Source organism: Coccidioides posadasii, chromosome 2 (genome assembly GCF_018416015.2).
Source record: "Coccidioides posadasii str. Silveira chromosome 2, complete sequence".
Classification (NCBI taxonomy): Eukaryota; Fungi; Ascomycota; class Eurotiomycetes; order Onygenales; family Onygenaceae; genus Coccidioides; species Coccidioides posadasii.
Window position 1 is genome coordinate 2,754,624 of NC_089408.1, and position 23,686 is coordinate 2,778,309.

Here is a 23,686-nt window from a genome sequence, read left to right on the forward strand (position 1 = left end):
TAAACATATCTGCTCATCTCTTAACGTTAATTATGCTGGAAACATCTAGTTACCGTACATCGTGCCGAACAAAGTACTATCGAAACAAAGACAAACAAACTTCACGGTCCAGAGGGCCATTGGCGGGAGTCATCGAATCGTGCAAGTCGTCATGCAACTGAAAAATTAAAAAAGAAAAAGAAAAAGAAAAAGAAAAAGAAAGAAAAAATTGGGGCTCAGTCTTTGTTTATGACCCTTAAACTTCTTCTCGGGTTAAGCATTACTCCCAGGAATGTCGGCTCCTGTCCTGCGAGCAAATCATCCGCGCTGCTATTCGCTGACCCAGGTTGTGCGCTCCGCGAATACTGGCTTGCGGCAAATGCATGCGCAGCTGCAGCAGCGGGGGTCATCGTGAGGGCACTGCTCGACTCGCCTATTGACGGCCCGTTCACGCTCAGGTTTTCCCGGGGCCAGAGGTAGGACAGCTTTTCACCGTATCGACTCCCATCCGATGACCGCTGGGCGGCAGCAACGTGTTGTTTGTAGAGTGCGAGCTGCTTGCGGTACACATATGTGCAGAATCCCAGATACGCTGCGAGAATGGCCAGGCAGCAAGCGACCACGCCTGCTGCGATGGCGGCGACATTGAGTCCGCCGTCGCTACTGTTGGGCGATTGCGTATTATTTCCTGGCCCACCCGTCGGGGTCGAATCCGGTACGGTATAGGTCATCGGCTTTCCCGTGGCTATCGGTCCTTCAGTGACATGAACAGCTGGTGTTGTTACAGTCGCTCTTCCCTGGCTGTCTCCACCGATAACGGACTGAACAAGCTCTGGAACTTTATATCCATAGCTCCCGCTTAAGCCACCCTTGCTATTTTTCTGCGAGTCCTGTTGGTTCAGATCGTTTCCGCCTTCCAACGCAGTGTACTTTGTTTGCCACCTTAACTCTGACGCATCAAAAACATATATCCCAGGGCTGTCGCAGCTTAAGTCCTTTCCAACATACCCGCCTACTACCAAAATCTGGGAATTCCAGATATTGCAGGTGTGTCCAGCTCTGGCAGGAGGGGCAGATTGATTGTCTGTATCGACTTTGATCCAGGTGAAACTAGGTATGGTTAAGATCCACATATCGTCGTATTGCTTTTGCTCGCCATATGGTATGAGATTCTGCCCCCCGTAAAGATATACTTGCGTGCTGCTACCGTCAGCCGCAGAGGCTGCCACAGCGCAAGGGTTGACCCGGATCTCCGGAGGTTTCCCACTTGTCGCTTGCTTATACCAAGTGGAGTTTGCAATATCATAGATGTCAATCACGTTCATAGAAGTCTAATTTTGCCGCATCTGTTAATATATGAAATTCATTCAATGCAGTAAAATAGCCAGCCTGAATTCTACTTACGAAAGTCGCATTTGTGCCGCCACCCAGTCCTATTATTATGCCTTCTTCGCCGAAGCCAGGTACGTACACAAGGACACCGTCAGCCCGCTCCGTGAATCCAGCGGAATCCTGGAGACCACCTTCGGTAATATTTCGCCAAATTCCATCGGCCCCCGCAACCTTGCTATTTCCTTCCATTTCGACTTGGCTATTACCAAAGCCAGGGAATGTATACTCGATCATCGACTTTAAATAAACCCTCGCAACTGACTGCGACCATCCTTTGGTCGTGTATCCATCCAAGTGACCGCCGAAATACCAGCCTCTTCCGAGTTCGGAAACGGTAATGCCAGCTCCTTCGGCTGACCTCTGCACAGGTTTATCGCCGTCATCCGAGTTTTTGCCCTTGGATGTTGTTGGGTTTTCATGCCCTGTCCATTTTTCGGAAGATATATCATACTCCCATAAAGTAAATTCAACGGGATCCGCCGGAGGGTTGTCCGAGAATTCTCCACCGTAAAGGAAGAGAGAAGTATAAGAGTTCCAGAGGTAAGCGTTGGCTACAGCAGGAGGGCCTGAAGATTTCGTCAAACCCGTCAATTTTGGCGAGGAAATATCCCAATCGTTCTCAAGATCGAGAGTGAGAAAGTCATTATCTACCATCTAATGTTAATCATCGATACCTAGGTTACCCGGGTGAAGTTCTAAACTTACTCCAAGTGTTGTCACTCTGGCTTGACTGGCTGATAGACCTTCCGCCATAGATATACAGCGTTCCGTTGACAATTGCAGTTTGCTGCGACCATCTCTTGCAAACGTCAGTTGGGCTATCTTCTCGTTTTGTCAACGCCTTGCCATGGGAACCTAGAACCCCGATCTCGTTCCACTTTTTCCAAGAGGCATAGGGATTTGCCATTATTATAAGGGCTGGTATAAGTGGCCGTATGGGGAGGAGGCCCCATAAACACAAAACCGTGATTAACCAAGGCATAGTTGTCTTTGAGGCAAACTCCACAAAAAATTTTGATAGGCGTTACAATGTCATGGCCAACGGATTACAGTGACTGCCCCCGAAAAAAGGTAACAGCTTTGGGTTCGTGGGACCCCGAAACGAATTCCTTATTGCATGCGGACACCCGAAAGGCGACAGGTGGAATGAACCCCCTATGTAACGCAGGGGTAAAAGCAATAGAGGGGAACGAAGCAGCACAGCACTAGGGTATAATCGGTCCTTGTATCGCAAAAGAGTGTGTGTCATGTCTCACTCCTCGAGGTGTGGGTATCGGGTGAGCGACAAACAATTGTCACGAGTCGCTATTAAAAGAAACACGGCCTGGAAGAGAAAACAAAAGGGCGGATTTCAATCTTCTGAATAAAGATTGAATAAATATCGCTCCATAGGACGCAAAGGGAATATTCTCCGAGCGTGTGTTCATGTATCAGTGTAAACTTGCCAACCCCCAACAAGTCCAGCAGTGCCGCTGCGATATTTCTCTCTCTCTTTCTTTTTTTTTAAATACTCTTTTGATTTATTTCATCCAAAGCAACATGATCTGTGCATGAATAGCAAACAAATGTCGATCGTCAAAACGTTCCGCATTTCTCTGTATGTTTGGAGGAAAAGGGTTGGGAAGCACCCTCGCGAAAGCCAACAGCAGGGCATTGGTTCACTCATGCTTCAAGATTCGCCAGCCAACGAGAGCTGACATTTCGGTCAAGACGACTCCCCAGTCCCTGCACCTGTGGGGATTGGGACGCCGCGAAGATGAAACATCACGACTCGGGTTGCAGCTTCGCCCACCTGCACCGCCTGCTAAGAAAACATTCATCTATCCGTACAACTTTATCCGTACATCAGGATTGTCATGCATCGCGATAATCGATGGGAACAGGGAGAACGCAGGTCTTTCAGGTGCATGTTCCTTTCTGCGTTCCAGTCCCCAACACCGCCGCGGTGACACGGTGCGCACAGGAAGAAATGGAGTTAACGCTCTCGGCTCTCCAAAAAAAATGGCTTACCACCAGCACCTAGCCAAGCCACTAACTCGTCTACAAAGTTGTTGGCCAGTTAGAGAAGCTCCCTTTTAGGCTCGCGTGGTGAGAAGAAGTTCACGATACTGCGAAAGCATTGAGTTTATAGCGAAGTTGTTGGGTCTCCCTGTAAATCACCCCAAGCTGAGGTGAACCGTACGAAAACACACTGTCCCCGAGCAGTCCGTAAGAATCCGTTAAAACTCCGCAGAGCACCAGCTCTGTGGCATGATAGCCCATATATTCATCGTCTCGGTGGTAGCGGGGGGGCGTCAGGCGCCACTCCGAACCGCACAACACGCGATGCCGTCTCCAGACGTAGCGCTGGCGATTTGACGTCGCGACGGAAGGTCAAATTCTCCAACCACGCACACATCTACAGTCTACGGGGCCTTGGATTTGATGCAGACCACCTAACCCCACATCAGTCTAGTCTTCGAGTTACAAAGTTCAATTTCTCGCACAATGGCGAAAAGAAAACGCGAAAACTCATCTGACCCGGCCGCGGAACCGCAACCCATCACGAGAGAAACATCGGCGTCAGTGACGGGTAGCAGCGACCAGCCCACTGGCTAATTTCACCAAGCTAGCTAGACTTCGTGAGGAATGGGAAGTCACCGTATTCGGTGCACAATGACACATTCTTCGCAACGTACAAAGTGAAGGAGTCCCATGCGGAATCTCGGGGTGAAGCCTATAGACTTATGCTGGCATGGGATTGTGATAGACTCTTGGGCTCTTTCGATCTGGGATTGTCGAATGGAGTTTTACCCGTCGAACGCTGCGCCCACTCGCCTCCATCAAACCTACAGCTTTAAGCGGCGCGGCCGAATACCATCCATATTTTGTAGTCTCTGTTGACGGTTGGCGAAATTAAGTTTTATGGTTACGAAATCAGCTGGCGTTTTGAGGGTTTTCCTGGTGGCATCTACGAGTCCTCTGGCTCGCCAGTTTTTGGGCCTCGTCTTATCTCCCCTTTTCTAGCAGGCATAATTAACGAATGGAACAATCTTCCCTCGCCCGCTCATGTCGAGGCGGATGAAAATCCACGCGAACTACCAAGAGCCAAGGATGGTTATACCCTGGGGAGACTAGCAGCATGGTCAGGGTCGTCAGACACTTCGAGTGTTGAAGCCCAGACAGAATATTTTGCATGTCACTGGAAGATACGACATCTCAAGTAAAGCAACCTCCAAAGAATGGCCAAGGAAATCCCGCGCCTTATCCATTCGCCTTCATGCTGACCTCGACAATAATAAAATCCGGGGAAAGTTTAACACAGGTATTTGTGAAGGCGTACTTCTCTTAGTCAAGAGTCCCAAGAGCCCGCTACCTGATGCTGAGCTTATATTCCGCTGGCAGGGGTTGGAGCCCGATACTGGCAACAGCATGTCAGGGCGCGGCGAAATGTCCATCGGTAACGACGATAGTATCCGGGGAACTTTCTATGATATGTATGGCATGTCGACTTTGCGAGAAAGCGGAACGCGGCTCACGACATATCTCGGGCTATGAGCCAAAGTACTACCGAACAAAATGGTGGAATATGATTCCCAGCGGCTGGGATATACTGGTTGATTCTAAGCTGCAGGACTCCGAAGCTACATTAGCAGCTGGAATTCTACGTCGTAGGCCCCCTCTTCCTTCTAGTTATTTAAAGGGTATATATTACCCTTATATCTTTCTTTCTCCCGATGCATTTCGACCAAGGCGGGGATACTTGAAGCCCCTCGGATATATTGATTTCTCATTCCTTTCCGTTGCTGTCCTCCAGTGACCTCGGCCTACTTGTTGAAAATCTATACTTTTCAATTATCCTATTTTCCTTTTCACCGCACTGGCAACACGTCCAACCAGAGCGCTTGAGATCCTCGATGAAGCACGCATCTTGCCCGCAGAGGTCAGCGTCCGCGACTGTCTCGGTAGTTCGTCCTTCATTGCACATCGATCGACGACCAGTAATGTTGCTGGTAGTGGCGTACTTGCAGTACTGAGGGTGCCGCCCATTTTTTGTGCCCGCACCGATACTGCTTACAGTATCTATAGCACATTGCGGAGAAAAAAAAGCAGCGTTATCTCCAAGGATTGGATATAGTAAGGTAAAAATGGGTATGTCTTTGCACTCCATTCATTTTCGGTCGCGAAGCAGCAATTTATAGGCCTTCATCAGGTTCAACGTAGACTGGAGGCAGATGACAACTGCAGCACTAAATATAACGCCCCCTGGCGGTTCGAGAGAGGTGAGACTTTGCGAGTTTCAGTTACCGCCAAATCAGACAGGTAAACCACTATTAACAGAAATTATAGGTCTGCAGGACTCGAAGCGAAAAGTACTCCAGCGCGTATCGAGGCATAGTTACTGTTGAACGTCGCAACCATCCATTTGATGCTATTGTTAGATTAGAGAAAAAAGAGACACAAAATCAAGAAATTACATGGATTTTCGCGCCTTTCATCCCCCTCCATCCTAGACCCAACCTATCGCCCCTGACAAGGCGCTCATGCAAGTGCTCTGATGAGCGGGCAAGCGTGATCGAGAGTGGGTGGGGTTGATCCGCCCGTGGTCAATGCCAGTCGCCAAGAATTTCGCTTGGGCCGGCCCCACTTTGATCCGTCATGATGGTGAAGCGCTGAGGCCGACTCAACTCCGCCTTCCATAGCATCACAGCACAGCAGCACTCCTCTACGCTTTCACCCAGGCAGTTTCTCCCTACAGATTAAAGGCAGAAATTGGTCATACTTACACTCATTCAGTCTCTCCGCACTACCCATTCGATTTGTCCAGTGTCTTGTATTTCTCTTTGTCCAACGGGACCACTCGTCATCATGAGTCCGTGGCCACTGTTGTCCGTTGCGGAATGTTGGTTCGACCCAAACAAAAAGGAGTTGAAGATGATCGTGCGTTGCAAAGGGAAATGTTTCCACATTTTTCTATCGCCAGACTATTTCCATGACTCTCCAGACATTCTCGAAAAATACCTTCAATTTGCTGAAACTGAAGCGGATGGTGATCTGGACAATTTAACAATTGATGATTTTCAGGACTGGGCACTAGAACCATTTCTTCCAGTACTGCAAGACACAGAACCAGCTTGGGAGGAAGCACATGTACCCACTCTTCATGACTATCTTTACCCAGAAACTTTTCACTACTTACTCTTGGCCATCAATAACACACTTGTTCCTTCCCTGTATTACAAAGCTGCACCAGCAAGCCAATTGGGGTTCAATCTGGATGGTTATGAACTCCGCACAGTATGCTCCTCATTTCATCCGCGGCAAATACAGATCTGCGTCGATTGACCCAAAGATATATACTTCGAAACCCCAAAGAAAGTACTTGTGGATGGGCAGACAGTCTGCTTCTTTAAGCAGTGGGGCGCGGGTGAGAAGAGAGGGGCTCTCTGTGAGCTTCAAAGCTATAAGCGCATCGAAAAATTGCTCAACATGGAGGTGCAGATCCCTCGTCTGTGTGGTGTGGTCCTGGATGATGAAGGCTGCCATTGTATTGGGATGTTACTGTCTTGGATTGATTGTCAGTACATGACATTGGAATGTGCGTTGCGGGCCGACCCGCCGATGAATTTAAGACAGAAGTGGGCAGACCAACTGGCAGCCTCCTTGGATCGTTTACATCTGGCTGGGGTTATCTGGGGTGATGTGAAGCCTGCCAATGTTCTTGTTGATACAAACGATGATATATGGATTATTGACTTCGGAGGTGGATACACTCGAGGCTGGGTCGAGAGGGAAATAGCGGGGACGGTTGAAGGGGACAAACAGGGGTTACAGAAGATCAAAAGTTTCCTGTTGGAGCAAGATAACGAGGCGAACTGTGGGAATTGCTGACGAGACTGAGAGTTAACTCCTTTTGCAACCTTGGCTATTCGCATCCACATTGTTTAGATTCCTATAAGGTGGAATAAAAGGGTAGAAGCATGTCACTCATTCCAAATAACGTTCTTTGGTTTAGCCCATCCTACGGCGTCAGGGGATGGATGTTCAGAAGATGCAAACAGCGAGGGCGTGCGACTGGAACCAGATGCTTGAAGGAAACGAGGCAACCAGCAGCTGCCAACCATAATCTGCGTAGAAAGGACTCATTCTGGTTGCGCTGTGCCCAGTCATTTGTACCCGCTCCATGCTGCCGTTAGCAAGCAAAGCAAACACTGCAAACATCGCCATCTCCGCCATCTCATCAACGCCCCCTTTCACCATATTGTCACCATATCCCTGGCATATGCTTAATACCCCTTTCATTGCTGCTGTGAGGGGTGTGATGCATCCTTGTACAATTAAGAACTCATTGCTCAGCTTGAGCTATTCCTGGGTTTCTCTGCTCGGCTTGTTCCTCATGTACTCCTGAATTGCCCAAGGAGCTTGGTTCAGGGGAATCTTAAGTCTATAGCTTCAACTGAAGTATGTGACTGCCTCAGGGAAATCTTGAGTTTTATAGCTTGAACTGAAAATGTGACTCCCTCAGGGGAATATTGAATTCTTGGCTTTGAGAAATAAGTGGTTGCCCTTAGGGCGACAAGTTGCCTTGGGAGACAATTGAAAATTGATGGTTTGGCGGTGTCCCCGGGGCGAAGAGTTGCCTCAGGGGGATTGCGTGTGCTGGGGCGTTGGGTTGCCTTGAGGAATAAGAAGTTTGTGGCTCAAGCGAGGCTTGCCACAGTCCAGAAGGCGCCCTAAGAATGTTCATGCCGCAAGATCAGGAACACCCTGAGACAACGTCAGCTTTGATGCTGAAATTGTGGCCTGCCCCAGTGCATTTAGGGTTCTAGGGCAAAAAAAGCCTCATGGACTGCGATGCCCTGAGGGCATGCTTGCCCTAAGAGGAAAGGCCCTAATCTGGTAACAAGTGGCTTGCCTCAAAAGCATCATTTGCCCTGTGGAATTGGCGTTGTGGCATCAGCTGGGATGCTGCCTCAGTAGTATCCTGTGCCCTGCGGAATCGGTGAAGTTCCTGTGGAATTCATGGCCCTGTCCAAAGAACGAATTTCTCACAGCCCCAGGGAGCCTGAGTTGCCTGGGAAATTATGCAAAGCATGGCTTGTATCCAGTGTCCCAGGCCGCGCACTCAATGAGATAGCGCAATAGTCTGATATCAGTATTTGAATGGGAAGAAATTCATAGGACTGATATAGTCTCGTTTCTTGCCAAGAGTTGTGACAGCTGACTCATGGACAACGTTTATCACAAGCCAGTAAACACACGACAGAGCAATACCTATGGCAAGCAGCATAAGACAGTCTGAACTGATTCTCTGTCTTGTGCCTGGTGTCTCAAGACAGGATTCACGTGATTCCCCCTAATCCTAATGATCTAGCCTCTTTAGGATTAGCGCCCACCATAGCGAGGAAATGTGTGGCCTCAGTAGGTATCCTCTGCCCTGTATTCTCGTCATAGCTCTCCTCGCCCTCAGGAGCACTAGGTAGCTCAATCAATCCCAACATTTCTTCCAATGGTCTTAATGGCTCGCTTGCTAGTGAGAGCAGCGAGACGCCCCTTCACGGCTGATCCACTGACATGGGCAATATTACATAAGCGATTGCAAAGTACATTTTTCCGGCTGCGCCAAAGTCGACGAAAGCCAGAAAGCCAGAAACACGAAAAGACCAAAAGAGAAAGATGGAAATGTACTACAGTATAGCTGCCAAACATGCGCCCAGTTAGAAGGCCAGTCACCCATACCTGCACCCACAAGCACCTTGATTTTCAAGTCAAAGGCCACGACTTTTGGTGGTCGTGGCTGCGCTCCTGTTTTGGCAGAGGGTCCATTTTGGCTTCTGTTCTTAAACGTGGCCGCGGGCCCCTTCTTCCCAGACGTATAAGTTCCAGGCTCTCTGCTGTCCTGAGCTGTCCTCTTCAAGCTGTGGTGCAATTCTTTCCTTCTGACCTCATATCACTCACTCTTTTGCTGCCAGCTTTTGTTCAAGCGCATATGATGACTATCCAACCTTGCCAGCGCACAGCCAACTTAAAGAGATCACATTATCGGGAGAAAAAGATTCCACTTCTTCGTCCAGAGGATTACTACTCGAGAGATGCTGCCAGGGTTGCCAAATCTCTGACCATAAGGAAGAAATATGCTTATGCTACAACCATGGCCATCAACCGCGTTCAGCGCTTCTGGGACCGGTGAGTTTTGCAACAAAAATCTATGTTATTCAGCTAACATCATTTTAGGTATTGTACTTTTATGGGAGTATCCAGTTACTCCTATCTCTCAGCATGTACTGCGGAAAATTTTCGATTATATATTGATTGGCGATTAAGTGAGTTTAATATCAGAAAACAAAGCACAATATGGGTTGAGTGGAAGTTTCTCAGGCTGCTCTATAAGCAAGTTACTGGTGAAAAACTGGATGATATTGTTGGTGAGCAAATCAGCGAGGTAAGCTGCATTAATTTACCATGTTGGCTATGTTCTGACCTGGTTTTATTATCTTGTAGTTTATTTTGGGACCATTGACGGATGAGTATAACCTGGACTTGTCTGTCAAATCCAAGCCTACCATGAGTGTTGAAGATCTACTCTCCATCCTTCACTATCACTGGTGCTTGGACACATCTCCAGTGCCACACGAGCGATACACGGTCCAATTACCACTACTGATGTTAATGACTGCCTATACCTCCTCTCGTCCAGGAGCTCTCATTGAGAGTGGTTGTGCTCGAGGCTCTAATGATGCGCTGCGATACAGGGATGTGGTACTCCGTGTCATCCCCAATCCAGAACAGCCAGACCGCCATGTCCTAGTGATGGAGGTTACCTTGATGTATATGAAAGGAAAGAGAAATAAGTCACAGCCGTGAGGCACCATTTTTCCTGGATTTGGATGATGTGCATCGCTTGACACTAACATGGTTGTAGGACAACATATATATTCCATGAGCGGGATGACAACTTGGCTCTGTGTGCAATTTCTCATTTTCTTGCGCTAGCTCTCGCAGACCAGGCATTTGAGGCCCAGGGGATCAACTCTTCCAATGATATTTTCCAGATTGCGGTTCCTCCTTACCGGAACAGCTTGCAGTTAAGATGGAAACCTGATATACTTGATGTACCAGTATTTCGGCGTACCATCCGCACCGCGCAGGGAATTCGTGTCTCCCCTGACCGTGCATTGCCATACGATGTGTTCAATCAGTACCTGCAGCGGCTGGGGCGCAATGCCGGGCTTGAAGATCCTTTGACCCCTTATTGTATCAGGAGAGGCACAGCAAATGCAGTGGATGGTGGGTTGATGCCCATATATACGATTTGTTGAATGCTAATTATCAAGAATAGACGTTGCAACGGCGGCTGAACGGAACCAGGTGTTAGGACATTCTCGAGCCGACATTTTTGAACGTTACTACATCTCCCAAAAGGTAAAGTGGGATGTGCAATCTGCATATCTTGGATGTCCAGCCCGTGACTCTGTCATCCGTGCTGTGGGAATGATGAGCTTGACTCAAGACCCAAGAGTTCCAAAAGACCTGGCTGATGAGCAGAAAGCCGCCATTGAACAGGATCCCTATCTAGTGGAGCTCAACCGGCAGAGGCAGGATCTAGTCAGCGCTATGAAACTAGAATCTGGGTCTGTGTCAAAAGCACAAGGAACTGATCTCCATGCCCAACATAGAGCCCTTGAGAAGACCATTCAGAGCGAGAGACGACTCCTAAGGCGACAGGCACGAGAGGAAACTCGGGAACACTTTTTTGCCACAATTGATACTATTGAGATAGAGCATCAGCTCTTGGGATTATCTGTTGCTGATCATCTCAAGATAAAAGATGCCAGTGAGGTTCAGTTTGCCTTTGTTGAGCGAGCCCGCCTTGCACAGAGTCTCTTTCAGTCTCTTGGTAGCTGTGTCAATGAGAAGCATGATCACAGTCATCGGGTACAAGCTACCAGTGATTGGACTTCTCTGTGTCACCTTCAGGGGGTTTCCTATAGGAAAAATGCTTGTGGACTAATAAAGGAGGAGCCTGATCTGATGAACAGCGATACATATCCTCTTATTTGTCCACCGACCCAGTGCCTCTTCTGCCTTGGAAACGATCAATTGGCCTATAAGGCCAGGAACTACTCATTCTCTCGACCTCAGAAGGCATATGCATGATTGCCATCTTCGCTACTTGGCCTCAGATGATAGTTTTCCATGCCCTCACCCCTCTTGTTCAGAGGATGTACAGGGTGTCATACATTTCAAGGACCACATTGCTTCAGTGCACAAGATCTATCTTTGAAATTACTTTGCTGGGACTTCTTTTTCTTTGTCTCATGGGATTTATAGCTAACATCTTAGGAATTGGACCAGCCGCTTCCCACATTTCCATCTTATTCATGTCATTGATTGTCCTGTGAATTGAGCCAGCAAGTTAAGAATATGACATTATCATTATACAACTCTGCACGGCTGAAATGATAATGAAAGAGGTTGCAAGTCAGGGTTGGAGCGCACACCAGAATAACTTTGCAAGCCAGTAATGGAGCGCGCTCCAGAAAGGCCACAAGCCTCCCCAGGCCACGAGCTTCCCCAGGCCACAAGCTTCCCCAGGCCACGAGCTTCCCCAGGCCACAAGCCTCCCCAGGCCACGAACGTCCCCAGGCCACGAGCTTCCCCAAGCCACAAGCTTCCCCAGGCCACAAGCTTCCCCAGACCACAAGCCTCCCCAGGCCACAAGCTTCCCCCAGCCATAAGCTTTCTTCAGTCACAAGCTTCCCCAGACCACAAGCTTCCCCAGACCACAAGCTTCCCCAGACCACAAGCTTCCCCAGACCACAAGCTTCCCCAGACCACAAGCTTCCCCAGACCACAAGCTTCCCCAGACCACAAGCTTCCCCAGACCACAAGCTTCCCCAGACCACAAGCTTCCCCAGGCCACAAGCTTTCTTTAACCACAAGCTTCCCCAGGTCACAAGCTTCCCCCAGTCACAAGCTTCCCCAGGCCACAAGCTTCCCCAGGCCACAAGCTTCCCCAGGCCACTCATAGAAGATTATCAGTAAAGCCAGAGATGACTTTAAATATAAATTAGGCTTTATAAGCATTTGCTCTTGTAAGACTCAAAGAATGTAGTTATACAATTGAAGACCTGTGCACCCATGGAAGAATCCGGTGACTTCGCAGCCACAGGGCCCAATAAGCCATATGGTTAAGCGCCTGCACGGGCGTGGTGTCCTGGGGCGTCTGTAGTTCTTGGAGAGAACTTCTCCCTGGCGCCTGTGCAGGTTCTTGCGTGATGGCCTCGTGGTCCGGATATTCTTCGCGGGGGCTCTCTATTGTGATAATTTTGTCGGGGGTGGGCTCGCGTGCTTGACGAGCTCTTTTCCGTGGGTTGTTGTTCTCCGGGGATTTGTCCAGGGGTTTGGCTTTGGGGACCATTGGCCAGTAGGTGTTCCGGACCTGCTTGGCTTGCTCGATTCTTCCCATTTCTTTCTTTCTTGCTGGGCAGGAATTGCTCCATGCTGTGTGGGCGCCCTTGCAAACCGTGCATCGGGGAGTGAAGCTTGCCGCTCCCTTCTGTGGGCAGGTCTTGGTCTCGTGTAGCTCGGCGCAATAGCCGCATGCTTGGGCTGCGTCGCATTGAGTGCTGATGTGACCGTAATTATAGCAACGGAAGCATTGCTTGACTCTGCAGGCGCGGTCATATAGTTGACATGTGTGTATCTGTCCGTCCCACACCATCCCTGCATAGATGATGGCGTTGGCCATTTCTGGGTCTGTGAATTCCACCACGATTGAGGATGCGCGTTTGTTGGGAGATTCCCGGGTGAGCCATCCCACAAATGAAATGTCTGCCTTGGGGATGACTGTATAGTTGTCTGCAAGTATTTGCTGGATGGTTGCTTTCTGGTCCTTGACGTTGATGGTGCTTGTTGAGATGCCGTGGGCGATCACTCCATAGGTTGGCACGATGACTTCTGCGTGTTCTCCAAGACTGCTGACCCATTGTTTGTTCTCTTTGAGCTTCGCTGCCCCTGCTGTAGAGGAGGTAAAGACCTGTATGTCGCCGCTCTTAAGCTGGTGGGCGGCCACCACCGCCACCGACTTGGTGGCCGTGTGGTTTCGGATGGATGTCTCTACTTGCTGTCTTATCTTGACCGCGGAGAGCGCCCGGAAGCGTTGGGCGATTCCATGGTCTTTGAGTCTGACTGTTATCGCTCGGTCTTTGTATGCCGTGACAATGGGTTGGGTCTTGATGGTATGCGTGCTGTTGGGGACCGGCGGAGGTGGCATGGGCCCTTTGACGGCCACCTGTGCCCAGGTTGTGGCTGCTCTGCCTCCACTGAAGTTGGTTGTGTTAAGTGGAGCGGTGCCGAAACCAACGGAGTTTTTGATGATCGAGACATCTTTCTGGATGATCTGTGTACATTTCGCAGCATCTTGGGCGTGGTGGAGGATCTCGCTCAAGGCAGGCTGCTGGAGCACCTTGCCCGGGAGCGCAATAGGCCGAATAAGGATTGCAGAGGAGGACTGAGTTTATGAGGAGTTGAGGTCGCGCGAGCGAATCACCCTGAAGGGGTGATGTGATCACCTGACTCACCCAGCTCGCCCAGTTAAAGCAGCAACGGCCGGGTGAGGCAGGAGTGAGCCGCTCGCAGATTTTTGATAGAGTAATGTACCTACCTAGCGGATAGACTAACCATTCGCTATGATCTTTGCCACGTTTGCCTTCATCATACCCACTAGATAAGGGTCTGAAAACAACGTATGCAATGAAAGCAGCTGACCGGGTTATCAGCGATACACACAACATGCTCTAATCACCTCAAGCCAGACACCAATGTTATGGTCGATGGGTAGAGCTCAAATCTCGCAATCACTCCGCCGACTCTATACAGCAATCTCACCACTATGCAGCAACTTGCTGCTGGTAGGGTCAATATATCCGATACGGCCCTTTTCTAGGAGATGTCGAAATACATCTTGGCTATAAAATGCTCGATTCATGCCTTTAACATTTCACTTAGGTACCTCACTTTATGAAACCCCAAAGCGTCTGTCGACACTATTGATAAATTTGATAAACAAGAGTTGTCTCGAAGAAGGTTGCCACTCAGGGTAAGTCTTTGCAAAAAAGAAAAGAAAAAAGGGAATGCAGTGGCACTGTTTCAGCAAAAATCAAGTTCATACATCAGTGTAAGATCTGTATGTATTTATTTAACTGGCCCTTTGCAAAAACTTCGGATGCGAATTTCAGGGGACACTTTCTTCATCCCCATCGAAGAAATGATATGATTTACCAATTTTCTAACGCCAGTTGGGCTGATCTGTCATCCCAGTTTAACTTTTGGCTGACTGCTTTGCTCAGCTGTGAGAAATTCTGAAGTTCCCCTGGACTCAGATAGCAGCTAGGGCCCTATAATATGGTTAATTAACCAATAAAGAAATTTTGGTGGTCACAAAATTCTGATCTGGCATTTTCTAATTTCCTGTATACAGAAACAATGAATGTTTTTGGGTATGCAAGACTGGATGTTGAATGAACAAGGCCAATCTCAGAGTATGAGCCAGCTCGAAGAGTTCAAAATATAGAACTACTACGGAGTACTCCGTACATCATGGCATATAGCTACCGGAAGGTAGATGTCTACAGGAAACCCAACTCAGAAGGGGAATTTTCTTTCAACCAGAAATCAGGTCAACTTCATGCTAGCATTGTTATAACACCCCCTATCACTCTCCTTCAATGACATCATTTTCTTGCAGATCGCATCCTTATATTGGGAAACTTCCTACCTTGTTTCGGAATTTTTTGTCGCACAAAGATTTTCGAATCCAGTTTTGTGGATTGGACTAGACAGATCCGCATTGTAGCCACAAGGTAACACACACTGAAGAATGCATTTCTATTCCATTTCACTAACCTACTGTGAAGAGTAGTATTTCCTTTTTAAACGTAGGTTAAGGTACCCGGGTCTTTCAGAGCAGCAATGGCCACAGGTAATGCTGTGGGAATGACAATACCCTTGTGAGACAAACCTCTTGCTCAAACTAGCACCACCCACCGACTTGGTAGAAGTGTAACTATCTAACCTTGCTGCCGGTGTTTGGGCCACGACAGAAGATATACTCCCTGTAACTGGCTGCAGCTTGCACGGAGCGTTCCTTCAAAAAGGGGAAGCAACATCGGCACGTCAGCCACCGACCCGAAGGCTATAGATTTCAACCCTGACGTGGCCTTGGTATAGAGAACGGCTCCCTGGATACCAGCATCGGTTGGGCCACGCCTGAAAACTGTGTGTGTAAAATAATGGAAGGTTCGAACATCATTTCAAGACCTTGCCTGCTGCCGCCTTTTTTCCAGGATCTCCATCCTCAATTTCTCTGCGGCGAGCTCCACGTTAATTATTCCGCTAACACCGCGTTTCCAGGCATCCTCCAAGCCCTCGATCTCGCCCCTCGCGGTCTCCTGTCTCATCTTCCTCTCCCTATTCACCTCATCCGTAGCCTGCTTCGTCTCCTGTATTTCCTTCTCGACCTGTCGTAGAATCTCCTCTAGCTGCGCATTACCAATCAACCACGCATTTTTTCCATGGGCCTCCAGCAGAGAGAGATTCTCTTGTCTTGCAGATAGATGTGAGCTAGCAGTGTACGCTTTTCGTAGAGTCTCGCGCCAATCGCTCAGGATGGTTGCTTGGTCCTTCCCTTCGGTCGAGGGCACTTCTGGGGCTTCGTATCTGGACAGGTCTACTCCGCCAGTTATGGGGCGGCTGTTGGCCTTGCGCTCAAGCTCGCTCTGGATGAGGGCTGAGAACTTTGGTTCTGGGAGCGTTGGAATCGAAGAGTGGAGGGTGGTTCGGTGCCCGGCTGGTAATTCGACAGCGATAAGCTTGTCTATTTCGCTGCGGACTTCGGGAGCAATTTCACCGTCGATGTCTTAAGAGGATGAGGGTTATTAGCATAGATATCCACCGGGATAGCAGAAAAAGTGGGTGAGTGAGTGAGTGGATGGAAGGATCCTACACGGCAGGGAATCATGGAACTCGTCGATTAGCGACATGTCTAGCTTTGCAGACTATTGGACACTAGGTGTCAGGCGCACAATCGACATGAATATATGTATCTCGTGAACAGCGACACCAGACATGGGATGGAGCTGCTGGATGTCATCCGGACGGCGAACGGGCAAAGCTCGACGCGCTTATCTAATGAGCACTGCTGCCCTAGCCGTATCGGGACTAGCGCACTACACGGCACGTCGCATCGTCCCCTGACCGGCACCGGCCAATTAGCAGCGGCTGTTTTTATTCAAACTTCCCGAAGTTGGCGGCAGCACACTCTCCGCCAGCGGGGGAGCTTGCTGCTAGCGCAAAGTCAAAGCCTGCGCGCGATGTCATGACTCTGGGGGTCTGGGGATTTAGCCTCCTCTTCGTCCGGCGATCCCCACAACTACCCCTGTGCATCTTCACATGGCGATGGTTGTGATGGATATGCCCCTTTTCTCTAGCCGAATGGGCCGACTACAAAATCTTGTGGGTGGCCCATATTGATCCTGTATCTGGACTGCCAGAATAAGGGTCTCGAGTTCTCGGCGGTCTTCTCCGGATGCCTGCCTACCGATCGTGACGGAGTTACACGATGGCCCGCCTCGGCATAATTACATGCCTTGTCAGCTTTTTTCTTGGAAGCTTTTTTGTGATCCAACTCCTCTCCAACCCCGGTGTCTCGCAGCAGCGAAGATGGCTCAGGTTCCCCTCGAGCCAAAGGGCTGGCAGGGCACGGTATGGTGACATCGATGACGATGTGTATCTACTCGGCGTGGGAAAGGCCGACATTACTGGGTACGTCGATCGCTGCAAACAGCCAGGAAATTAACGCTGTTTTGTTCCCCCAGTATGCTTATTGCAGAGATGCAGGCCTGTCGCCGAGATCATCTTCATGGGCTATGCGAATTCGGAGCAAGTCGGCTCCGGACTTCGCCAGAGGCTCTATTCCCGCGCTTTCATCGTTGGAAGCCGCGAGAATCCAGAAAATAGATTTGTGTATATCGTCTTGGATACCGTCGCTGGTGATACAGCCATCAGGGACGGAATCCTGAAGGGCCTTGCCGAGCTTGGCGGCGAGTACGTCCACTATGGTCAGCACAACCTGGCCCTGACTGGAACACACTCGCATGCAGGCCCTGGAGCGTGGTTGAACTCATTGATCCCGCAGATAAGCACTAACGGGTTCAACAAAGAGAGCTATCAAGCCATCGTTGATGGTACGATCCTCTCAATCAAAAGAGCACATGAATCCTTGGCCCCTGGGCGACTGAGCTTCGCGTCGGGCCAGCTTGACAATACCAGTATCAACAGAAGTCCGTTCGCATATCTCGCAAATCCAGAGGAGGAGCGGGCTCGATATAATGGAGACACCGAAAAGCAATTTTCGCTCCTAAGATTTGACCGTGAAGAAGACGACAAGACAATTGGCGTGCTCACGTTCTATTCGGTGCACGGGACCTCGCTGTACCGAAACAATACTCTTGTATCAGGTGATAACAAGGGAGTCGCTTCCTACCTCTTCGAACGCGGCGTGCGACATGATCACAGGTTTGCGAAAGACTTCGTTGCTGGATTTTCTCAATCATCCGTTGGAGATGTCTCGCCAAACATCGAGGGCGCATTTTGCGAGGACACTGGGCTTCCCTGCAAATTCGTATGTATTCCCAAGAAACAACAGTTCTGCCCCCATCTCAGCATACTAATCCGTCTTTATAGGAGGACAGTACATGCAATGGAAAAGCGGTTCTATGCCACGGACGCGGGCCCTTCTTCCGTGAGAAGGACGAGGGTTCAAAGAGCTGCTTCGAAATTGGTCGGCGCCAGTTTTTCGCTGCCCTGAATCTTTATGGTAAGATGGATCGGCAGACCGTCCGGGGATCGTCTGCGGTCTCTTCGTTCCACACATTCCAAGACTTTTCCAAATACAAGTTCATCTCACCGTTCAACAAGAGCAGAGAATTGACCTCTTGCTCTGCTGCCCTTGGTTTTGCTTTTGCTGGTGGAACTACCGACGGGCCGGGGTACTTTGATTTCACCCAAAATGGCACAGACTCTCCAAGCACGAGAAATCCGCTCTGGAACTTTGCCAGAGACCTTCTCCATCCGCCAACTAAACAGCAGAAGGAGTGCCACAGCCCAAAGAAAATTCTCCTGGACGTGGGCGAGCTTCACTTCCCTTACCAATGGACGCCAAATATTGTGGACATCCAGCTTCTCCGCGTTGGTCAGGTGGTCATCATCGTGTCTTCCGGGGAAGTCTCGACGATGGCTGGTCGTCGCTGGAGGGAAGCTGTGGCGAAAACCGCCAAACATGCTCTCGATATCTCAGAACCCATCGTTCTCTTGGGCGGCCCAGCAAACACCTATGTCCATTATATCACCACTGAAGAGGAATACGGCATCCAACGCTACGAGGGTGCCTCGACTCTCCACGGCCCACACACGCTTGCGGCTCATGTAAATCTAACCCTCACTTATCTCCCCAATCTTGCAGAAGACGCGACCTCTTTGCCACCTGTTCCACCAGGCCCGAGCCCGGAGGTCAACACCAATCGATCGATGTCTTTTATCCTTCCCGTCGTCCTGGATACACCACCGATCCAGAAGAACTTCGGAGACGTGCTTTCGGGCCCATCTTCAGACCAGGTGTTCCGGCCCGGTGATATCGTTAAAACTAAGTTCGTGGCTGCCAATCCACGGAATAACTTCCGACTTGAAGGCACTTTTGCCGCCGTTGAACGGCAGACCGGCCGGAACACATGGGAGGTTGTCCGTGACGATTCGGACTGGAATTTGGTGTACCACTGGGGACGCAAGAGCCCTGGACTCAGCTCCAGTGCGGTTACCATCGAATGGGAAATTGAGAACGACTATTACTCTATCGGCTCTCCGAGGGTCCAGAGCGGCACCTACCGCATGATATACTATGGAGATGCGAAAGGTTGGGATGGAAAGATTCGTGGATTCAAGGGAACTGGTCCAAGCTTCAAAGTTTCTGCTTAAAAGACTTTCTCTCTTTTTTTGCATATAAGGGGTAATATTTGAGGACACGCGCGTTAGTAAATTTCACTTCGACAGTATATATGATTGGGAGACTTGGGTGCACACATACCCTGGTAAAGTTGGATTATCTATATATACCATATTTTTTAATTTCTTTTGCTATTGTTTAGGTATCGCGTCCGCTTGACCTAGCAACTGAGGCACAATAAGACCACATAAATGTACGGAGTACGGAATAACAACATCCACTGCTCCGTACGGAGTGCCTTCATGTACGGAGTACTCCGTATATAGTACGCATACGGCAGCCGATAAGAGGCTATTCTGCTTTTGGCTAGTGCATTTTGTTTCAATTTTAGGTTCGCGCTAAATGCCGCCGGCCAATGAAATCGACCTTTCACCAACGACTGCCATCACTTTGCGACGACTTCACCTCTGCGACCTCGAAGGGATGACCTACGCGCCAGGCCAAGATGAACTGCTACCCATCGCATGCTGTGAAACACCTTCTGTTGAAACATTCGAGGAGCATGCTGGATTAGACGCGCAGTTGGAATGTATCAAAATAACCTGAAACCATCAGGTATCCCCCGCCCGATGGTCAAAGGGCCCCGTTTTGCAGCTTTTATTCCTTTTTTTTTTTTTTTTCCCTTTGAAGAATCTGTTTTTTATTCTTCATGTTTTCTCTTTTTATTTTTTTTTTTTTTTCTTCTGCAGATCATGATAGATCTATTATGATTGTTGTATTTGATCTCAGAAGCCTTTCTTCGTTCTTCATCACAGCTCACGGCCCTGTCGGCATTTTCGTTTCTCTTCAGGATGCGCGTAAAAGATTTGGTCACAGTTCTATTGGCGTTAATATCGTCATCTTCTTGCAGCCCAACACGTCGTCTCCCTTGGAATCCTCGGCTGCATGGTGTCGCGGGCTTTAGAAATTGCACGACCTCCAACCCAACCCAAATATCTGTCATTAATTCAGTTGTGGTGACTCTAACAATCCCTCCTCCTTCGGTTCCCTCAACCACTCGTGGCAGTGATGCGAAGGCCACCGTCTGCTTGGAGTTTGTGGATTCTGGTGGAAGCGGAGCTCCGAGAGTGGTTCTTTGCTCCCCAACAACGCAATCGACGGCTTTTCTAACGACGTCTGGAATCCGTGGATCTGGCGGCGTTGGAGCGACGGGTTATCCAGCAATCATCTCGATCAGCGATGGGACGGCTTCTCCCGAACTGGAATCAACCCACAGCCCGATGCTTTCATCGATCGCTGGAAAGAATGACACTCGTCCGTCAATTACGGGAACTGGTGCATTTTCCACCACCTTCGTCCGCAAGACTGTCACAAAACGGCCATGTCCTAGCTCATCGACTTCAAGCCCTGCTCCTCCACCCAACGTACCTATAACAATCAGCTTTCCCGGGTCCGACCGTCCCGAGAGTCCAGACAGTACAACGATGCACGTTTCCGATATCACATTGTTCACCATGTCGGGAATTCCATCTCCTTCGCCTACCACAAGTACAACTTCCTCCTTATCTTCTCCGTCGATTCCTTCGATACCCCCAAATCCCCCCAGTGTCTCACCTAAATCGGACATCCCACTGGGTTCTGCACCTACATCTGCCCCACCACCCCCACAGATTAGTATAATACCCGTCACCACGACACAAAGCCAGCCGGACTCTGGGCCAATCACACTTATACCCATCGACCCATGAATTGGTATCGTTTCTATCTCTAATTTCTTCCAGTTTGACATGCGACTATTTTATACCCCATGTATACAGATTTTTTTTTTCCTGAACATAATATTAAAAAGGCCTAAGAATATTCTCCTTTGGAGCCTTCCTACAATTCTCTAAAAGTTCGACTCTATGTTCACACCTTTCAACATCTGTCACATTAAATGTCAATTTAATATGGCAATCACGCTGATGCTGGCGTCATACTGATGATTGTTAACAATGTCTTGATATGATCTTTACTTGTTTTTTTAGTATATCAATGGTGTCCACTGGATTTTGACAAAGATAGCTTGAAAAAATATTGCACTCCCTAAAATGATGATATCCACAGAGATCCATCTATTTCTCTTCATCATCAATCCCCTAGTGTGCTATTATTTATTTGATGACTAGTATGAGAATGCATTACTCATAATCTTGTACAGTTATTTCTCTCTCTTCTATGTCTCATTTTTGCTTGTATCTGCTCAATAGGCAGCATCCTTCCTGCTTGGCCGGTTGGTGTGAATGGTGCTATCAGCTCCTTTTGGCACTCAAGTACCCTTCTCCTTTTTCCTATTCACGAGCCATTCAATTCTTGAATGAATATTTTCAGCTCACTTCCGTGGATACCCATGAGGACAATGTATTCACTAAGAACACATTCTAGAGTCAACATACGCATAGTGGTGATTCTACTTGCTACCAAAACAAAACAAACAGTATTTACCGCTATTCAAAGCCTTGTGTTATCACAGTCCTAGCCCCTACCTTTCATTGCAAAATTTGCTTTCGCGTTCCCTGTGATACCAATTTCATTACTCATTTTCTTCTTTCAAGCTGGTTTTTATGACATTCTTTTCCCAGTCCAGGCTGTGGTCATTCTGTCTTCATTAAAAAATTGCCTGATCCCATTTATACATCCTCTCTTGCAACTCCTTTGTAGTTTCATTTGCAGTCAACCCCTAATTGTTCTTTTTGTTCCACAGGATCCAGTTCTGAGGGCTTGTTATCGCTACTCGCACCAAGACTGTTTGTTGAGATTTTCAAAATGGTCTGTTTTCACAACTCCTCGCAAACAGAAGATATTCCATGAAAACTAACTAATCTCCCCTTTTTCTTGACAAACTCGCAGACGAACTTCTTCCACCAGATATACCTGAGCCATGCAAACCGCGTTGTTACTGATTATATCACCAGAGGAAGACGCCACAAGATTTCTCGGGCGCAGATTGAAATGCAAATTCTGAAAGAAATCGAGAAATCTTCTCTTCCGTCAGCATATCGCGTTTCGTGGTACGCATTGGTAAGGCTACCTTTTCCTTCAATCTCCTTGAAAAGCTGAGTTGTGCATGTGTTATATGGCTCCACTAATATTTATAGGTATTGCAATCGGACACGTTTGATATTTACTGGCTGGGGCAGCGCGACCAGCACCATCTCAGCAAAGAGTCGATTGCGCGGTTGAAGCCGGATGAATCTCTTATTGAAGAATGCGTTTTCGAAAGCCCCGAAAGCTCTCCTGCCTGCTCGGATCGAGAGATGTCTAACAGCCCACAGGCGGAGACTACAGCTGAAGGAGTTAGTTCAATTTCCAGCTCAAGCTCTAACGATGATGACGGAACAATCGACAACCAGCCCTCCTCGGCATCCAATACACCACCGATAGCGCAGCCTGAATCTGAGGAACGAGCCGAAGCCTACAAAGCCACTCCGGCAGAAACACTAATTCCTAGCATTGAGGGTGGGCCTGTCCATCCCCATGTATCAGGAAAAACCATTTCAGAAATAGTTGTCATTCCTGGGACATCCAGGAAGACCACTCCGAGACCAGCGCAGCCCGCACGCAAGGCACGTAAAAAAACAGCTACTGCAAGCACCCCCAAGAAACAAAAGGCCGCTAGGATGAAAGCTCCGTCGAAGAAGAAACCTAAAGTGGCGCTTAAAAAGCCTAGAGTTACTCTAGGCACTACTACCGAAGAGTCTGAGAAAGACCAAGAGCCGATGAATGCAGAACCCAATGGCGTCAACCCAGAGCTCCAAATGGGGAGTCGAGCCACCTCTGCGGGCGACCGAGACCAGACAAAAACACAGGAGCGGGTTAAGAAAGCCTGGGAAACACGGCGACGTAAAGCAGCTGAAAAAGCAGCCGAAAAAGCCGCCGCAAAGGCGGTGGCTTTGGCCCAGGAGGAGGGGACAGCTACATGCCACAACACTGTCGTGCAGCCTGCCGCATCCCCAGCTGCAAAAGCCGGCAAAGGGCGAGGCAGAAAGAAGAAAGCAGTGCGTTTCAACCTCCCCGAAACCAATCCTGACGGCGAAGAGAAATATTGACCAACTCTCGAAGGACCCTTAGTACTGACCCGGCATACAGCAGAGGTGAACACTTTTAAGAATCACTCTGTTACTTTCGACACGATTGTCTCGATTTCTATCTTCAGTTCTTCCAGGTCCTACTGCTCTTCTTCGTCTTTTCTTGTTTGTCATTAAACATGAGTCGCCAGTGAGGGGGCCTTTTGGCATGATGGATATGAAGACCTGACCTTTCATATTTGCATGACACCCCATGTCTAGTTATTTG

The 23,686-nt window shown here is 48.9% G+C and overlaps 7 protein-coding genes across 7 annotated transcripts; 5 read left to right on the forward strand and 2 right to left on the reverse strand.

The window, feature by feature from the left end:
- Positions 1 to 215: 215 nt before the first annotated feature.
- On the reverse strand, positions 216 to 2,278 carry D8B26_003425 (uncharacterized protein; the record flags this gene model as incomplete). Its single annotated transcript, XM_003068325.2, has 3 exons — positions 216 to 1,310; positions 1,384 to 2,018; positions 2,077 to 2,278. The coding sequence occupies 3 exons, from the start codon at positions 2,276 to 2,278 to the stop codon at positions 216 to 218; spliced, it is 1,932 nt and encodes a 643-aa protein (XP_003068371.2).
- Positions 2,279 to 6,840: 4,562 nt separating this feature from the next.
- On the forward strand, positions 6,841 to 7,242 carry D8B26_003426 (uncharacterized protein; the record flags this gene model as incomplete). Its single annotated transcript, XM_066124146.1, has 1 exon — positions 6,841 to 7,242. One exon carries the CDS (start codon positions 6,841 to 6,843, stop codon positions 7,240 to 7,242), a length of 402 nt encoding a protein of 133 aa, XP_065980224.1.
- A 2,260-nt stretch (positions 7,243 to 9,502) lies between these two features.
- Positions 9,503 to 11,508, forward strand: D8B26_003427 (uncharacterized protein; the record flags this gene model as incomplete). Its single annotated transcript, XM_066124147.1, has 5 exons — positions 9,503 to 9,537; positions 9,586 to 9,793; positions 9,853 to 10,211; positions 10,274 to 10,638; positions 10,691 to 11,508. The coding sequence occupies 5 exons, from the start codon at positions 9,503 to 9,505 to the stop codon at positions 11,506 to 11,508; spliced, it is 1,785 nt and encodes a 594-aa protein (XP_065980225.1).
- Positions 11,509 to 15,234: 3,726 nt separating this feature from the next.
- On the reverse strand, positions 15,235 to 16,477 carry D8B26_003428 (uncharacterized protein). The gene is made up of 2 exons (XM_003068324.2): positions 16,358 to 16,477; positions 15,235 to 16,270 (listed from the first exon to the last, which is right to left on the reverse strand). The coding sequence occupies exons 1-2, from the start codon at positions 16,392 to 16,394 to the stop codon at positions 15,666 to 15,668; spliced, it is 642 nt and encodes a 213-aa protein (XP_003068370.2). The 5' UTR covers positions 16,395 to 16,477; the 3' UTR covers positions 15,235 to 15,665.
- A 433-nt stretch (positions 16,478 to 16,910) lies between these two features.
- D8B26_003429 (uncharacterized protein) lies at positions 16,911 to 19,525 on the forward strand. Its single transcript, XM_003068323.2, has 3 exons — positions 16,911 to 17,175; positions 17,251 to 18,034; positions 18,097 to 19,525. The coding sequence occupies exons 1-3, from the start codon at positions 16,973 to 16,975 to the stop codon at positions 19,381 to 19,383; spliced, it is 2,274 nt and encodes a 757-aa protein (XP_003068369.2). The 5' UTR covers positions 16,911 to 16,972; the 3' UTR covers positions 19,384 to 19,525.
- Positions 19,526 to 20,202: 677 nt separating this feature from the next.
- D8B26_003430 (uncharacterized protein) lies at positions 20,203 to 21,099 on the forward strand (the record flags this gene model as incomplete). The annotated part of the gene is made up of 1 exon (XM_066124148.1): positions 20,203 to 21,099. One exon carries the CDS (start codon positions 20,203 to 20,205, stop codon positions 21,097 to 21,099), a length of 897 nt encoding a protein of 298 aa, XP_065980226.1.
- Positions 21,100 to 22,156: 1,057 nt separating this feature from the next.
- On the forward strand, positions 22,157 to 23,439 carry D8B26_003431 (uncharacterized protein; the record flags this gene model as incomplete). Its single annotated transcript, XM_003068322.2, has 3 exons — positions 22,157 to 22,159; positions 22,241 to 22,411; positions 22,489 to 23,439. 3 exons carry the CDS (start codon positions 22,157 to 22,159, stop codon positions 23,437 to 23,439), a joined length of 1,125 nt encoding a protein of 374 aa, XP_003068368.2.
- Between the last annotated feature and the right edge of the window lie 247 nt (positions 23,440 to 23,686).

Coding starts and splice junctions, on each gene's coding strand:
- D8B26_003429 (XM_003068323.2), top strand. CDS start 16,973: ATGGCCCGCCTCGGCATAATTACATGCCTTGTCAGCTTTTTTCTTGGA. Junction 17,176..17,250: donor GGAAAGGCCGACATTACTGG/GTACGTCGATCG, acceptor GCAGAGATGCAG/GCCTGTCGCCGAGATCATCT. Junction 18,035..18,096: donor CTGGGCTTCCCTGCAAATTC/GTATGTATTCCC, acceptor CCGTCTTTATAG/GAGGACAGTACATGCAATGG.
- D8B26_003428 (XM_003068324.2), bottom strand. CDS start 16,394: ATGTCGCTAATCGACGAGTTCCATGATTCCCTGCCGT. Junction 16,271..16,357: donor GTTCCATGATTCCCTGCCGT/GTAGGATCCTTC, acceptor CATCCTCTTAAG/ACATCGACGGTGAAATTGCT.